The sequence below is a fragment of the Lucilia sericata genome, unplaced genomic scaffold (genome assembly GCF_015586225.1).
Source record: "Lucilia sericata isolate MDLA Ls3-8-SP2 unplaced genomic scaffold, ASM1558622v1 Contig000186F_arrow, whole genome shotgun sequence".
NCBI lineage: Eukaryota > Metazoa > Arthropoda > Insecta > Diptera > Calliphoridae > Lucilia > Lucilia sericata.
Genome location: NW_023994214.1, coordinates 464,418 through 482,906, shown reverse-complemented (window position 1 = coordinate 482,906; position 18,489 = coordinate 464,418). Strand labels below are relative to the sequence as shown.

At 31.9% G+C, this 18,489-nt stretch overlaps 1 protein-coding gene across 1 annotated transcript; it reads left to right on the top strand.

Moving 5' to 3' along the window:
* Positions 1–3,813, top strand: LOC119601717 (E3 ubiquitin-protein ligase TRAIP). The gene is made up of 9 exons (XM_037952854.1): positions 1–291; positions 349–564; positions 675–744; positions 809–999; positions 2,403–2,495; positions 2,568–2,625; positions 2,699–2,881; positions 2,952–3,167; positions 3,231–3,813. The coding sequence occupies exons 1-9, from the start codon at positions 176–178 to the stop codon at positions 3,507–3,509; spliced, it is 1,422 nt and encodes a 473-aa protein (XP_037808782.1). The 5' UTR covers positions 1–175; the 3' UTR covers positions 3,510–3,813.
* Positions 3,814–18,489: the final 14,676 nt, after the last annotated feature.

The window sequence follows — 18,489 nt, the reverse complement described above, 5'->3', positions numbered from 1 at the left end:
CAAAAAAATATTGGCGGCAAAAAACCAAAACAAACTAGAAAGTGTGTAAATAATAAAAGAATAGAAAGAAAAACCTCAACATTCACAACTTTGCTATTCTTTGATATTGCACTAATTATTCCTTAATTATTTAAGTTCTTGTAATAATTTGTTCTATGTTTTAAGAGAAAAAAAAATGTTAAATTTAAATTGTGTGATTTGTGCCGAACTCTTTAATGCATCCGATGATGTGCATGTCACCAGTTGTGGACACATGTTCCACATAGCCTGCCTAAGTCAATGGCTACAAAGGTATGTTTTTGTTTGTATTTTGTAGATTTTTATAATTGTTTCTTTGCTGTGCCTTAGATCGAAAACCTGCCCCCAGTGCCGTAATAAATGTACGGATCGTAATATTATAAGAGTTTACTTTAATTTGGCCAATCTAGATGTCAGTCGCATTGATGTTGGTTCACTGCAGGAACAGTTGGACAATGTTCAGCTACAGTTGAAGGTTAAAGAAAAGGATTTACAAAAGTCCGCCGATCAAATAAAAGATTCCAAAGAGACACAAAAGAAATGCATGTAAGTTTCTCAAAAATATTTTTTACTAAATTGGCGACAGTTCAACAAGCATTATTAATACTTTTCTTGAATAATTTCTAATCCTTGAACAAATTTCATTATACTCATAGGAAAACCATAGCTGGTCTAGAAAAGGATTTACAAAGCAAAAGTTTCCTTATACTCAACTATGCTGAAAAGGTAAATTTTCTTTAGAGAAAATGAATTAAAACTATAAATTCAAAAAAAACTTCTTAATTTTCAGACAAAAATGCTGGAATCTCAGGTGAAAGCCATGGAGAATCTACGTAAAGAAAATAAAAATTTAAAACTTCAAATAGATGCCATGGAAGGTATAAATACATTATTAACATCAACCATGAGTGATGCTGAGAAAATGCTGCAGAATGAAAGTGATCCGAAGATTTTATCCGTTTGGGTGGCGACTTTAAAGAGGTAAAAAAGATTACAAATCAAAGTTGATTTTCTTGTAAAACATGATTTTTCCAGAGAAAAGTTATTTTCTAGTAAAAAGTTGCTAATCTAGTGAAAACTTGCTTTTCTTGTGAAAGGTTGTTTTTCTAGTGAAATCTGCTTTTCTAGTGAAATCTTGCTTTTCTAGTGAAAAGTTGCTTTGCTGATGAAAAGTTGCTTTTTTGATGAACAGTTACTTTTCTGATGAAAAGTTGCTTTTCTGATGAAAAGTTACTTGTCTGATGAAAAGTTGCTTTTCTGATGAAAAGTTGCTTTTCTGATGAAAAGTTGCTTTTCTGATGAAAAGTTGCTTTTCTGATGAAAAGTTGCTTTTTTGATGAAAAGTTGCTTTGCTGATGAAAAGTTGCTTTTCTGATGAAAAGTTGCTTTGCTGATGAAAAGTTGCTTTTCTGATGAACAGTTACTTTTCTGATGGAAAGTTGCTTTTCTGATGAAAAATTACTTTTCTGATGAACAGTTACTTTTCTGATGGAAAGTTGCTTTTCTGATGAAAAGTTGCTTTTCTGATGAAAAGTTGCTTTTCTGATGAAAAGTTGCTTTACTGATGAAAAGTTGCTTCGCTGACGAGAAGTTGCTATTCTTACGAAAAGTTGCTTTTCTGATGAAAAGAATTTTTTTGATGAAAAGTTGCTTTTGTAATGGAAAGTAGCTTTTCTGATGAAAAGTTGTTTTGCTGATGAAAAGTTGCTTTGCGGATGAAAAGTTGCTTATCTGATGAAAAGTTGCTTTTATAATGGAAAGTAGCATTTCTGATGAAAAGTTACTTTTCTAATGAAAAGTTGCTTTTTTGATGAAAAGTTGCTTTTTTGATGAAAAGTTGCTTTTCTGATGAAAAGTTGCTTTTCTGATGAAAGTTGCTTTTCTGATGAAAAGTTGCTTTTCTGATGAAAAGTTGCTTTTCTGATGAAAAGTTGCTTTGCTGATGAAAAGTTGCTTTGCTGATGAAAAGTTGCTTTTCTGACGAAAAGTAGCTTTTCTGATGAAAAGTTGCTTTTCTAGCGAAAAGTTGCTTTTCTGATGAAAAGATGCTTTTCTAACGAAAAGTTGCTTTTCTAACGAAAAGTTGCTTTTCTTATAAAAAGTTGCTTTTCTAATGAAAAGTTTTGAAAGCAGTTTTTTTATGAAAAGTTGCTTGCTGACGAAAACTTGCTTTTCTGATGAAAAGTTGTTTTGCTGATGAAAAGTTGCTTTTCTGATGAAAAGTTGCTTTTATAATGGAAAGTAGCATTTCTGATGAATAATTGCTTTTCTAATGAAAAGTTGATGAAAAGTATATTTTTTGTTCAAAATTAACCTTTCTTCTGAAAACCAAAATACTTTCGAAAACATTTATTTTAAAATGTAAAATAAATTTTTCTTTGCAGAGAATTAAGAGTGTGCGAAACCAAAAAGGCTGATATGCGTAATGTTTTAAAAGTTGTACAAAATGATTTGCGCAAAGAAATCGATCAAAGAAAGTAAGTTTTTAAAGAAATAAAAAATCCCTATGAGCCATAGAATAATTTTTTAATCAAATACCTAATTTACAGAAAACAAGAAGAAAGAATATCCCAGTTAGAAAGTGAAAATTATCAATTATTAGAAAAGGTATTTATTTTAAAATATTTAACAAACTGTCAAAAGTTTTAACATATGCTTGTAATGCTTGTAATCATTATAGATAAAAGGTTTAGAGGCCACCATTAAAAAGAGCAATAACAATAATAATAATAACTATGATGCTGAAAAATCCCTTAATGGTAGTATTGGTTTAAATACTGCTTGCAATGATAGTTTAGAAATAATGTCACCACCAGTAGCAAAAATTAAAGAAGAGAAACGTTTAACTATATCGCCCACAATTGTAAGTTAATTATTATACACAGTACATGTAAAATGTTATTAAACTTTTGTTTTTCTGTTTAACAATTTAGAAAGATAATATCAAAAAAATTGAGGAATCTTCATCACCTTATTTGAATATAAAATCCTGTAGTGTTCTCCTGCCACCTTTGTTAATGAAAAATCATGAAAATCGTATTAGCAACAATACCAAACCCATGGGCAATAAGTTAACCGTATTGAAAATTTCACCCACAAAACCGGCCTTAGGAGCGATACGCAAAACCAGAAGTGACTTAAGTCAAAAGGTAAAAAATATTAAAAATAATGATTTAAAAGTTTGTTGTAAATTACTTTCTAATTATTTGCAGTATTCTATATTAAAAAAACCTCGCTTGGATTTGGCAGCCAGTTCAGGTTCTTCGGGCTCTACTATGAAACCTTTAGCTCCTAACTTTGTGTTTAATGGTTTTGGTGGCTCTGAACGTGTGGATCCTTTTGAAAGTAAACTCAATTCCGATGATGATTGTCAAGTAGTTAGTGAAACTAAAGAACAAACTGAAGTAAAACCAACAAAACCTGCTCCTACCTCAAGTATACATAGTCGTCTGAAATCTGGTGGTTTGCGTAATTTCAAATTAACCAAGTGATTTTGTTCCCCCTTTAGTCCCTAAGTTTTTTTGTTTAAAAAATAACTGAATTTAAATCTTAGTTTAAAAAAAAATATATATTTTTTTATAGTTAGTGAAGGTTAATAAATTATTTTTATGTTTCTTATATATGTCATTTATTTCCTTAAATTTCCTTAATGCAAATTTAATTTATTATGTTTTTTTTTTTTTTTGTTCATTATCCTTAACTGTTTAATTTAATAGTGTAATCTGTGCCTGTACAATAATATATATTAAATGGTAAAGAATTTACTTAATTGCTTATTAATTAAAACAAAATTATATTTTTTGTTAATCATTTATAAATTTGATATAATTTCATTTTATAAAATTCCATTTAATTTATAAATAAAATCAATTTTGTACATTTCATCTAAAGTTTGGTTTTATTTTTATAGTCCAAACAGGTATCCTTTGTCTGACATTATATTATTTGATGAAAGAAGACTATAAACTAGAATATAGACTTGTCTATATACTAGACTATAAACAAGACTATAGACTAGACTATAAACTAGACTATAGACTAGACTATAGACCAGGCTATAGACTAGACTATAGACTAAACTATAAACTAGACTATAAACTAGACTATAGACTAGACTATAGACCAGGCTATAGACTAGACTATAGACAAGACTATAGACTAGAATAAATACTAGACTATACACTCGTCTAAAGACTAGACTATATATTAGACTATGGACAAGACTTTAGACTAGAATATAGACAAAACTATAGACTAGATTATAGTCTATAGTAGGGTTCTATAAATCGACTTTCGAATAGTCGAACAATCGACTTTTTGTCGAAAAAGTCGAAGTCGACTATTTTGTTCCAAAAAAGTCGATAACTCGACTATCGTCTGTGAAAAAAGTCGAAAAGTCGACTTTGTGAATAAAAGTCGAAAAAAGTCGAAAAGTCTGAAAGTCGATAAGTCGAAAAAAGTCGATAAGTCGAAAAAAGTCGAATAAAGTCGAAAAAAGTCGAAGAAAGTCGAGAAGTCGTAAAAAGTCGAAAAGCCGAAAAAAGTCGGAAAAAGTCGAAAAATCGAAAATTGTAAAAACAAGTCAAAAATAGTCTGTGAAAAAAGTCGAAAAGTCGACTTTGTGAATAAAAGTCGAAAAGTCTGAAAGTCGAAAAAAGTCTGAAAGTCGAAAAAAGTCGATAAGTCGAAAAAAGTCGATAAGTCGAAAAAAGTCGAATAAAGTCGAAAAAAGTCGAAAAAAGTCGAATAAAGTCGAAAAAAGTCGAAGAAAGTCGAAAAAAGTCGAGAAGTCGTAAGAAGTCGAAAAACCGAAAAAAGTCGAAAAGTCGAAAATTGTAAAAACAAGTCAAAAATAGTCAAAAATTCGTCTGTGAAAAAAGTCGAAAAGTCGACTTTGTGAATAAAAGTCGAAAAGTCTGAAAGTCGAAGAAAGTCGAAGAAAGTCGAAAAAAGTCGAGAAGTCGTAAAAAGTCGAAAAGTCGGAAAAACTCGAAAAAAGTCAAAAAATAGTCGGAAAAAAGTAGAAAGAAGTCGAAAATAGTCAAAAAGTCGGAAAAAGTCGAAAAAAGTCGGAAAAAGTCGACTATTTATAAAATACTTATAGTCGACTTTTATTTAAATGAAAAAAGTCGAAAAGTCGAAAAATCGACTTTTCATAAAATGCAAAAAGTCGACTTTTAACTAAATGAAAAAAGTCGAAAAGTCGACTTTTCGTTTCAACTATAGAACCCTAGTCTATAGTATACTCTATAATCTAGTCCATTGTCTATAGTCCAGTCTATAGTCTAGTCTATTGTCTAGTCTATAGTCTAGTCTATAGTCTAGCCTATAATCTAGTCTATAGTCTAGTCTATAGTATAGTCTACAACCTAGTCTATAGTATAGACTAGACAATAGACTAGACTATAGACCAGACAATAGAGTAGACTATAGACTAGACTATAGAATAGACTATATACCATACTATAGACTAAACTATATACTAGACTATAGTCTAGTCTATAGAGTAGTCTATAGTTTAGTGTAGACTATAGACTATACTATATACTACACTATAGACTAGATTATAGTCAGTCAGACTAGACTATAGACTAGACAATAAGGTAAAATTGTGTTTATTAATAAATAATGTTTATGGTCTTTTTAAAAGGGGATGAAAAATTTTAAATTTGCATAAAAATTCAAAAAGTTACCATCCTAATATTCATCCTCTTATAAAATGATTAAGAAATTTTCAAGTTTGAAATACATTTGAATGTATGTATGTATAAACATAACATTTTCTTTATTTTATTTAGCAAAGTCAACAACCATTCGCTCTTTTAATTCAACTGTAAAAATTAAATTTTAATATATTCTGTTAAGAAATTTTATTTACCTTGTTAATAACTTCCATTTCCGTTGCCACTAATCTATTGATTAGTTTTCATTATTTTTCTTAACTACAGAATTTTCACTATTTCACACTTTCATATCTACTACTCCTTTTCTTTATTGCCATTTTTAACATATGGCTTTATTTACATTGCTTTTATCTTTACAAATATAAACACTGCACTAACACTCTGTTATTAAGTAAACAATAACAACAAAAGGAAAAAGCAACCGTTACGGGATCTTGAAAATTAGACAACTCAACACATTTTTTGCTTTTTTCATATTTCATTTTATATTTTCTTTAAGCCTTTTTTCTTTCTTAATTTGCTCTGCTTTTTAAGCTTTCTTTTTTTCTTAACATTTCTCACTAACACTTTAACACTCTTTGTATAAACGCTACGAACGGCCCGATAAAAAGGAAACAACGCTCGGCACATAATTTCTAACAAATTTTCTAACAATATTTTTCGATATTTCTTTTAAGATTTTTAAGGAAATTATTTTGCATAACAATAAAACTATACTTTTATTATATTTTTATGTAAAAATATTTAAATATTCTTGATTGTTTTCTTTATAAATTAAGAAAAACCCTAAGACACTACTTCTAACCAACCGAGCCGTCTGAAAATTGCGCGAGAACTAAATCTAGCAGAGTATGTATCCCAGTAATCAAGAGAAATGTCAAAAGCTTATGATTGACAGGTGGTAAAAGGCTGTAAGTTAATGTGAATGCGCGACTTACTAAAGTAATTGTTTAAATTGGGAACTTACTAGTAGCAGGATTAGACAATGTAATGCTGGAGGAAATTTTAGTCTATAGTCTAGTCTATAGTCTAGTCTATAGTCTAGTCTATAGTCTAGTCTATAGTCTAGTCTATAGTCTAGTCTATAGTCTAGTCTATAGTCTAGTCTATAGTCTAGTCTATAGTCTAGTCTATAGTCTAGTCTATAGTCTAGTCTATAGTCTAGTCTATAGTCTAGTCTATAGTCTAGTCTATAGTCTAGTCTATAGTCTAGTCTATAGTCTAGTCTATAGTCTAGTCTATAGTCTAGTCTATAGTCTAGTCTATAGTCTAGTCTATAGTCTAGTCTATAGTCTAGTCTATAGTCTAGTCTATAGTCTAGTCTATAGTCTAGTCTATAGTCTAGTCTATAGTCTAGTCTATAGTCTAGTCTATAGTCTAGTCTATAGTCTAGTCTATAGTCTAGTCTATAGTCTAGTCTATAGTCTAGTCTATAGTCCTAGTCTATAGTCTAGTCTATAGTCTAGTCTATAGTCTAGTCTATAGTCTAGTCTATAGTCTAGTCTATAGTCTAGTCTATAGTCTAGTCTATAGTCTAGTCTATAGTCTAGTCTATAGTCTAGTCTATAGTCTAGTCTATAGTCTAGTCTATAGTCTAGTCTATAGTCTAGTCTATAGTCTAGTCTATAGTCTAGTCTATAGTCTAGTCTATAGTCTAGTCTATAGTCTAGTCTATAGTCTAGTCTATAGTCTAGTCTATAGTCTAGTCTATAGTCTAGTCTATAGTCTAGTCTATAGTCTAGTCTATAGTCTAGTCTATAGTCTAGTCTATAGTCTAGTCTATAGTCTAGTCTATAGTCTAGTCTATAGTCTAGTCTATAGTCTAGTCTATAGTCTAGTCTATAGTCTAGTCTATAGTCTAGTCTATAGTCTAGTCTATAGTCTAGTCTATAGTCTAGTCTATAGTCTAGTCTATAGTCTAGTCTATAGTCTAGTCTATAGTCTAGTCTATAGTCTAGTCTATAGTCTAGTCTATAGTCTAGTCTATAGTCTAGTCTATAGTCTAGTCTATAGTCTAGTCTATAGTCTAGTCTATAGTCTAGTCTATAGTCTAGTCTATAGTCTAGTCTATAGTCTAGTCTATAGTCTAGTCTATAGTCTAGTCTATAGTCTAGTCTATAGTCTAGTCTATAGTCTAGTCTATAGTCTAGTCTATAGTCTAGTCTATAGTCTAGTCTATAGTCTAGTCTATAGTCTAGTCTATAGTCTAGTCTATAGTCTAGTCTATAGTCTAGTCTATAGTCTAGTCTATAGTCTAGTCTATAGTCTAGTCTATAGTCTAGTCTATAGTCTAGTCTATAGTCTAGTCTATAGTCTAGTCTATAGTCTAGTCTATAGTCTAGTCTATAGTCTAGTCTATAGTCTAGTCTATAGTCTAGTCTATAGTCTGGTCTATAGTCTAGTCTATAGTCTAGTCTATAGTCTAGTCTATAGTCTAGTCTAATGTTGTTCAATTTTTTTTTTTTAATTCGAAATTTCAGCATGTAGCAGCCTGGATTACATATATTTATAATAAAATATTATTTTATTATTAAAATCTAAAATCATTTGAACTAATTTTATTAATCATACAATCATTGTTATATTGTTTAACTACTTAAATTTAAATCTAATTCTTTGTTAACTATTGCTACTGACTATTTGTTTTGTTTTTATTTATGTACCGGACACCCTAACAATGTAACCATAATAATTCTGTAATCAATAACCAAAGCTTAATGTTCATCACTAAAAGAGTATTATTGATCATTCGCTCTCACACTCATTATTATTTGTATTGATTTGTTTTTGTATTATTTTCATTATCTATGTACTAGACGACCGTATGATTTGACTAAAATCAAATAAGGTCATTGCACATGCAAATTCTTGTCATTCATGAAGCAACGCTTGAACAATAAAGACATATTAAAACATAAAGCGGATTGTTTTATTAAATTAATAATTGTTCAGTCGCAGGAAGACCTTAAGGCTACTGTGACTAGCAAAACTGTGGACGAACACTGGCCTCCGCCTTGTTTGACCCAGTTATGATTTAAATAAAATTTATAAAATAATAAAACCCCATTAATAAAGTAAATATACTTTATTACAACTGGCGCCCAACGTAAAATTCCAATAAAATATTGGACAAATTTTTGCAAAATAAATAAAAAAAATATATTTTGCAAATAATTTCACAAAATTGGAATAACCACATAGAAGCCAAAAGCTGCCGTAGTTGTTGTTGTTGTCATCGATATTTGTTTCTTTGATCATCTACCTGCAGTGTTGTTGCTATAAAACGGTTGTTTTTCTCCAATTTTGTTACTTTTTCAATTTATTACAACTATAACACTCTTCAAAAGTATATGCGTTGTTTTTTTTTCATCATTATTAAGAGATTTGTAAAGAGAAAATTATCTCTGATAATAATAAATTAAAGAACGTGGTTTATTTAAAGAATTAAAAAAGGGTTTTCAGAACGATGCCGAGATCAACTATGAATTCCCAAAATTCTATGAATATTGCTGAAATGCAAATTCCAAATAATGTTTCTTCCCCTGTGGTTCCTACAAATTCTTCTATGAATAGACAAAATAGTAGTACCAGTAATAGGCATAGTTCTTCTGCTCCAAATGGAACCAATCCAACTCCAGCTCCTGTTCCTAATGCTCCTATGAGTATTAACTTGACAGAACGTCAATTTTCTGATCTCCTAGGATCGCTGCAAGTTCGTCAAGAGTTTAAAACGACATTTAGCTCCTGTAGTGCTCGTTTTAATGGTGGACGTAGTACGTCAAAAGTAGAAGATTTTATTGCAACAATCTTAGTTTTCAAGGAAGCTGAACATATTTCAGACCAAATGGCCCTAATTAGCTTACCTTTATTGCTTGAAGGTTACGCATCGTCATGGTGGCAAGGTGTGAAGCATGAGGCCAACAATTTTGATGAAGCTATAGAGCTCCTACGTACTGCATTTGCTCCTCCTAAACCAGATTGGAGAATATATGCGGAAATATTTCAGGACAAACAGAAGTTGTCTGAGTCTATAGATAGCTTCATTTGCAGAAAAAGACGACTATTTGCTCAACTGAAAGAAAGGATTCCAGAAAGCACAAAAATTAACATGGTATTTTCATTAATAAATATCCAAATACGAGAAAAGATTGCTCGTGAAAGCGTAGAAACTTTCCAAGATTTGCTCTCGAAAGCTCGTGATGTTGAGTTATTAAATAATGAAAACAATCCACAATCCCTTAAAAGATCCAGTGAGGTAAAAGACAATATCCAAATAAAATGCTCTTTCTGTCGGAAGAAGAACCACACGGCTGATGTTTGCTATAAACGCCTAGAGATGGAGAAGAAGAAAAAACCCGAAGAAACCAAGCTAAATTGTTATGGTTGTGGAGCTGTAGGTTTCTATAGATCCAATTGCCCTACATGTAACTACAAAACGGTATTAGAAAGCCCAAAAGAAATGGATTTCCATAGCATCCAAACAAATATTGTTGGTCGAAATGTGCCTACTGTAGAAATTAATGTAAGTGGATTAAAAGGTGAAGCTTACCTGGATACAGCTGCCAGAACCAGTATTGCTGGATATTTCCTGTACAAACAGCTGGTAGAGAAAAAAGTTAAATTCCAGTCAGTCTTTGCGGAAATAACCCTAGCTGATGGAATATCTCGAAAAGAGAATGTATATTCAACTATCGTGGATATTATTATTGGTAATCGCTTAAAGCGAATTCGTTTTATTTGCCTTCCAAAGGCTAAAGATAATAGAACCTTACTCGGCATTGACTTTTTGGAGCAAGCCGGTATTGTAATGGATCTAGCCCAAAGAACATGGCATTACAAAGATGAACCTCAGAAGATATTTGAATTTAAATCAAAACATTCTAAAGTTAAAGATGAAGTTTATTTAAACCAAGCCAATATTAATGACGATAAACCAAGTTCATCCAACGTTAGCCATATTAATAATTTTGTGTCCTGGTTTGAATCTAACAACAAAAATGATTCTGAAAATATACCAACTTTAAAATCAATTTACTCTCCACAAAATGACTATTCGCCAAGAGGAATCCTGAAGATTTTCGAAGATTCACTGCCACAAAACTTTGAGATGCCGAAGGAAAAGGATGTTGATTTATTTCCCCCATTGAAGAAGAAGAGAACAAGTTCGCAGTCTCCCTTAATAAAAACGTTTCCCGTAAACGCCATCGATTTTAATATTTGTGAAAATGAAAAATCTAATTTAAATGTAAATGAAAAAGAAAATTTAATAAAACTTTTGAAATCTTATGAATGTGTTTTTAAAAATATTAGCACCCCTATTATAGGAATTAAACATAAAATTGATACAGGAAATCATTCACCTATAACTAACCCACCTTACAGAATTTCACCTGCTATGAAGGAAAAATTAAAAACAGAACTAAACGACATGTTATCGAAAGGAATTATAGAAGAAAAGGAATCTCCTTGGTCCTTTCCGGTTGTTTTAATACCAAAAAAGGATAATTCAATACGCCTTTGCGTTGACTATCGTAAACTTAATACCATAACTGTAACCGATACTTACCCTTTACCCAGAATGGAAGATCTATTACATGCTGCCAAAACAACACCTTATATGTCAACAATTGATTTAAAATCTGGATACTGGCAAATTGAAATGAACGAAGAAGATAAGTTAAAAACTGCATTTACTACTCCTTTTGGAATATATGTTTTCAATAGAATGCCTTTTGGACTCAAGAATGCTCCGGCAACATTTCAAAGAGTAATCGATAAGATAAAATCAAGCCTTCCAAGTGTTCTTATTTTAGCATATTTAGATGATATTATAATTTGTTCTAAAAATTTTGATAGTCATTTATCTGATCTAGACCTCACTCTAAACAAGCTTAAAACTATTGGCTTTCATTTAAATAAAGAAAAATGTTATTTTTGCAAACCCAAGGTAAAATACTTAGGTCATATTTTAACAAAAAATGGCATAGAAATTGACCCTGAAAAGACAACAGCCATTTTAAATCGTGCAACTCCTAAAAACCTAAAACAACTTATTTCATTCCTACAAACTTGTTCATGGTTTAGAAGATTTATACCAAATTTTGCGGAAATATCAAAACCTCTTTCAAATTTGACAAAAAAGAATGCTGTATGGAAATGGTCAGCTGATGAAAATGAATCTTTCCTAAAACTTAAAGAAAAGCTAACAACTCCACCAATTCTGCAACAAGTTAAAGAAAACGAATCATTTTACCTCAGAACTGATGCAAGCAATTATGCGATCGGGGCTGTATTATTGCAGGGGGAGAAAAACGCCGAACACCCAATCGAGTATGCTAGTCGACTTTTGATTCAAGCAGAAAGAAATTATTCTACCACTGAACGTGAAGCATTAGCAGTTGTATGGGCTGTTCAGAAATTTAGAGGATACATCGAAGGTTCAAAAGTTACTGTTTTCACGGATCATCAACCACTTAAATGGCTCTTTACTTTGAAATCTCCAACCGGAAGATTAGCAAGATGGTCTTTATTACTTCAAAGTTACAACTTAACGTTCAACTACACACCTGGAAAGCAAAATGTTGTTGCTGATACCCTTTCGAGACCACCATGTGTGAATGAATTGTGTATTGAATCCTGTGACTGTAATGCAGTAGAAATTGATTTTCCTCGAGAAGGTTTAGAAGAGTTTCGGAAAGCTCAATTAGAAGATGAAGATTTGAAAATTATTATATCATCATTTGAAAATAACGACGAAAATGTCACCAGATACACAAATCGTGGATATATAATGATTGATGGTATTCTTTATAAATGTAATGCAGATCAAGATTCTGAAAGTGGTCAATTGGTTATACCAAAGTCACATCGTCTACAAGTTTTAAACAAATACCATAATGATCCAATGTCTGGACATTATGGAATAGATAAAACCATATGTCGAATAACTCCACTCTTTTATTGGTCTGGAATAAGAACGGACATTTCTAACTACGTGAAATCTTGCGAAGAATGTAAAAAGTACAAGCCTACAAACATGAAACCTTGCGGATTATTACAAACACTAAGTAGCAATAAGAGGTTTGAAATTATTGCTGTGGATCTTTTTGGTCCCTTGCCTAAAACTGTAGAAGGATACCAGTGGATCCTTATAGTAGAAGATATTTGTAGTAGATGGGTAGAACTTTTTGCATTAAAAGAAGCATCTGCTGAAAACTGTGCTTTAACACTTCTTAATGAGGTAATTTTGAGATATGGTATACCTAGAAGATTACACACAGATAATGGAACCCAATTTATTTCCGCTCTAATGCAAAAATTAACTTACTGTTTGGGAATCAAACAAACTTTTACGGCAATATATCACCCAGAGGCTAATCCTGTGGAAAGGAAAAATCGTGATTTGAAAACCCAACTCTCAATTTGTGTAGGTAAAGACCACACAAAATGGAATTTAATGTTGCCAGCAATAAGATTTTCAATGAATACGGCAAAATGTGATAGTACTGGCTATTCTTCCGCTTTTCTAACATTTGGTCGAGAACTCAGAACTCCAACAGAAGTAAACTACGACTTCAAGGCTATAGTTAAAGCTGAGAATTTCATTCCTCAAATAACGCCTCATCTTCTAAAGCTAGCAGATACGTTAGAAATTGCAAATGAAGCACAATATAAAATGCAAGATCGCAATAAGAGTTTTGTAGATCTTAAACGCAAACTTCCAAATGATATAAAAATTGGTGATAAGGTGCTGGTAGCAACGCATATACTGAGTAAAGCAAAAGATGGAATAACATCAAAATTTACACCTCGCAGAGATGGTCCATATATAGTTATTGGAACTAAAGGTTCATCTTGTTTTACTATTGCTGCTCTAAATGAACCTAAAGTACCACTTGCAACACTACATATCTCTGCCTTAACTCCATATGAAGGCGAATCTGATGTCCCAATTTACCCAATTAGGAAGCGAGGTCGTCCGAGCAATAAGCAAGGCAACAACCAACAAGAAGACAACAATCAACAGCAACACAACAGCCAACAACAAAGTAACAACAAACAACAACAATTAAACAACCAAGAAGACAACAATCAACAGCAACACAACAACCAACAACAACTCAAGAACCCAAATGATACTTCAACTTTAGCTAACAACAGTAAATACAAGAAGCTAAATGACGATAAAAGTGATTCCCTTCCTCTAAGAAGATCTATGCGGTTGAAGAATATTCCGAAATACTAATTTTCTGGTGACATCATCGGGACGATTAATGCACCAGAGGGGGAGGTTGTAGCAGCCTGGATTACATATATTTATAATAAAATATTATTTTATTATTAAAATCTAAAATCATTTGAACTAATTTTATTAATCATACAATCATTGTTATATTGTTTAACTACTTAAATTTAAATCTAATTCTTTTGTTAACTATTGCTACTGACTATTTGTTTTGTTTTTATTTATGTACCGGACACCCTAACAATGTAACCATAATAATTCTGTAATCAATAACCAAAGCTTAATGTTCATCACTAAAAGAGTATTATTGATCATTCGCTCTCACACTCATTATTATTTGTATTGATTTGTTTTTGTATTATTTTCATTATCTATGTACTAGACGACCGTATGATTTGACTAAAATCAAATAAGGTCATTGCACATGCAAATTCTTGTCATTCATGAAGCAACGCTTGAACAATAAAGACATATTAAAACATAAAGCGGATTGTTTTATTAAATTAATAATTGTTCAGTCGCAGGAAGACCTTAAGGCTACTGTGACTAGCAAAACTGTGGACGAACACTGGCCTCCGCCTTGTTTGACCCAGTTATGATTTAAATAAAATTTATAAAATAATAAAACCCCATTAATAAAGTAAATATACTTTATTACACTTACCTTTATTGCTTGAAGGTTACGCATCGTCATGGTGGCAAGGTGTGAAGCATGAGGCCAACAATTTTGATGAAGCTATAGAGCTCCTACGTACTGCATTTGCTCCTCCTAAACCAGATTGGAGAATATATGCGGAAATATTTCAGGACAAACAGAAGTTGTCTGAGTCTATAGATAGCTTCATTTGCAGAAAAAGACGACTATTTGCTCAACTGAAAGAAAGGATTCCAGAAAGCACAAAAATTAACATGGTATTTTCATTAATAAATATCCAAATACGAGAAAAGATTGCTCGTGAAAGCGTAGAAACTTTCCAAGATTTGCTCTCGAAAGCTCGTGATGTTGAGTTATTAAATAATGAAAACAATCCACAATCCCTTAAAAGATCCAGTGAGGTAAAAGACAATATCCAAATAAAATGCTCTTTCTGTCGGAAGAAGAACCACACGGCTGATGTTTGCTATAAACGCCTAGAGATGGAGAAGAAGAAAAAACCCGAAGAAACCAAGCTAAATTGTTATGGTTGTGGAGCTGTAGGTTTCTATAGATCCAATTGCCCTACATGTAACTACAAAACGGTATTAGAAAGCCCAAAAGAAATGGATTTCCATAGCATCCAAACAAATATTGTTGGTCGAAATGTGCCTACTGTAGAAATTAATGTAAGTGGATTAAAAGGTGAAGCTTACCTGGATACAGCTGCCAGAACCAGTATTGCTGGATATTTCCTGTACAAACAGCTGGTAGAGAAAAAAGTTAAATTCCAGTCAGTCTTTGCGGAAATAACCCTAGCTGATGGAATATCTCGAAAAGAGAATGTATATTCAACTATCGTGGATATTATTATTGGTAATCGCTTAAAGCGAATTCGTTTTATTTGCCTTCCAAAGGCTAAAGATAATAGAACCTTACTCGGCATTGACTTTTTGGAGCAAGCCGGTATTGTAATGGATCTAGCCCAAAGAACATGGCATTACAAAGATGAACCTCAGAAGATATTTGAATTTAAATCAAAACATTCTAAAGTTAAAGATGAAGTTTATTTAAACCAAGCCAATATTAATGACGATAAACCAAGTTCATCCAACGTTAGCCATATTAATAATTTTGTGTCCTGGTTTGAATCTAACAACAAAAATGATTCTGAAAATATACCAACTTTAAAATCAATTTACTCTCCACAAAATGACTATTCGCCAAGAGGAATCCTGAAGATTTTCGAAGATTCACTGCCACAAAACTTTGAGATGCCGAAGGAAAAGGATGTTGATTTATTTCCCCCATTGAAGAAGAAGAGAACAAGTTCGCAGTCTCCCTTAATAAAAACGTTTCCCGTAAACGCCATCGATTTTAATATTTGTGAAAATGAAAAATCTAATTTAAATGTAAATGAAAAAGAAAATTTAATAAAACTTTTGAAATCTTATGAATGTGTTTTTAAAAATATTAGCACCCCTATTATAGGAATTAAACATAAAATTGATACAGGAAATCATTCACCTATAACTAACCCACCTTACAGAATTTCACCTGCTATGAAGGAAAAATTAAAAACAGAACTAAACGACATGTTATCGAAAGGAATTATAGAAGAAAAGGAATCTCCTTGGTCCTTTCCGGTTGTTTTAATACCAAAAAAGGATAATTCAATACGCCTTTGCGTTGACTATCGTAAACTTAATACCATAACTGTAACCGATACTTACCCTTTACCCAGAATGGAAGATCTATTACATGCTGCCAAAACAACACCTTATATGTCAACAATTGATTTAAAATCTGGATACTGGCAAATTGAAATGAACGAAGAAGATAAGTTAAAAACTGCATTTACTACTCCTTTTGGAATATATGTTTTCAATAGAATGCCTTTTGGACTCAAGAATGCTCCGGCAACATTTCAAAGAGTAATCGATAAGATAAAATCAAGCCTTCCAAGTGTTCTTATTTTAGCATATTTAGATGATATTATAATTTGTTCTAAAAATTTTGATAGTCATTTATCTGATCTAGACCTCACTCTAAACAAGCTTAAAACTATTGGCTTTCATTTAAATAAAGAAAAATGTTATTTTTGCAAACCCAAGGTAAAATACTTAGGTCATATTTTAACAAAAAATGGCATAGAAATTGACCCTGAAAAGACAACAGCCATTTTAAATCGTGCAACTCCTAAAAACCTAAAACAACTTATTTCATTCCTACAAACTTGTTCATGGTTTAGAAGATTTATACCAAATTTTGCGGAAATATCAAAACCTCTTTCAAATTTGACAAAAAAGAATGCTGTATGGAAATGGTCAGCTGATGAAAATGAATCTTTCCTAAAACTTAAAGAAAAGCTAACAACTCCACCAATTCTGCAACAAGTTAAAGAAAACGAATCATTTTACCTCAGAACTGATGCAAGCAATTATGCGATCGGGGCTGTATTATTGCAGGGGGAGAAAAACGCCGAACACCCAATCGAGTATGCTAGTCGACTTTTGATTCAAGCAGAAAGAAATTATTCTACCACTGAACGTGAAGCATTAGCAGTTGTATGGGCTGTTCAGAAATTTAGAGGATACATCGAAGGTTCAAAAGTTACTGTTTTCACGGATCATCAACCACTTAAATGGCTCTTTACTTTGAAATCTCCAACCGGAAGATTAGCAAGATGGTCTTTATTACTTCAAAGTTACAACTTAACGTTCAACTACACACCTGGAAAGCAAAATGTTGTTGCTGATACCCTTTCGAGACCACCATGTGTGAATGAATTGTGTATTGAATCCTGTGACTGTAATGCAGTAGAAATTGATTTTCCTCGAGAAGGTTTAGAAGAGTTTCGGAAAGCTCAATTAGAAGATGAAGATTTGAAAATTATTATATCATCATTTGAAAATAACGACGAAAATGTCACCAGATACACAAATCGTGGATATATAATGATTGATGGTATTCTTTATAAATGTAATGCAGATCAAGATTCTGAAAGTGGTCAATTGGTTATACCAAAGTCACATCGTCTACAAGTTTTAAACAAATACCATAATGATCCAATGTCTGGACATTATGGAATAGATAAAACCATATGTCGAATAACTCCACTCTTTTATTGGTCTGGAATAAGAACGGACATTTCTAACTACGTGAAATCTTGCGAAGAATGTAAAAAGTACAAGCCTACAAACATGAAACCTTGCGGATTATTACAAACACTAAGTAGCAATAAGAGGTTTGAAATTATTGCTGTGGATCTTTTTGGTCCCTTGCCTAAAACTGTAGAAGGATACCAGTGGATCCTTATAGTAGAAGATATTTGTAGTAGATGGGTAGAACTTTTTGCATTAAAAGAAGCATCTGCTGAAAACTGTGCTTTAACACTTCTTAATGAGGTAATTTTGAGATATGGTATACCTAGAAGATTACACACAGATAATGGAACCCAATTTATTTCCGCTCTAATGCAAAAATTAACTTACTGTTTGGGAATCAAACAAACTTTTACGGCAATATATCACCCAGAGGCTAATCCTGTGGAAAGGAAAAATCGTGATTTGAAAACCCAACTCTCAATTTGTGTAGGTAAAGACCACACAAAATGGAATTTAATGTTGCCAGCAATAAGATTTTCAATGAATACGGCAAAATGTGATAGTACTGGCTATTCTTCCGCTTTTCTAACATTTGGTCGAGAACTCAGAACTCCAACAGAAGTAAACTACGACTTCAAGGCTATAGTTAAAGCTGAGAATTTCATTCCTCAAATAACGCCTCATCTTCTAAAGCTAGCAGATACGTTAGAAATTGCAAATGAAGCACAATATAAAATGCAAGATCGCAATAAGAGTTTTGTAGATCTTAAACGCAAACTTCCAAATGATATAAAAATTGGT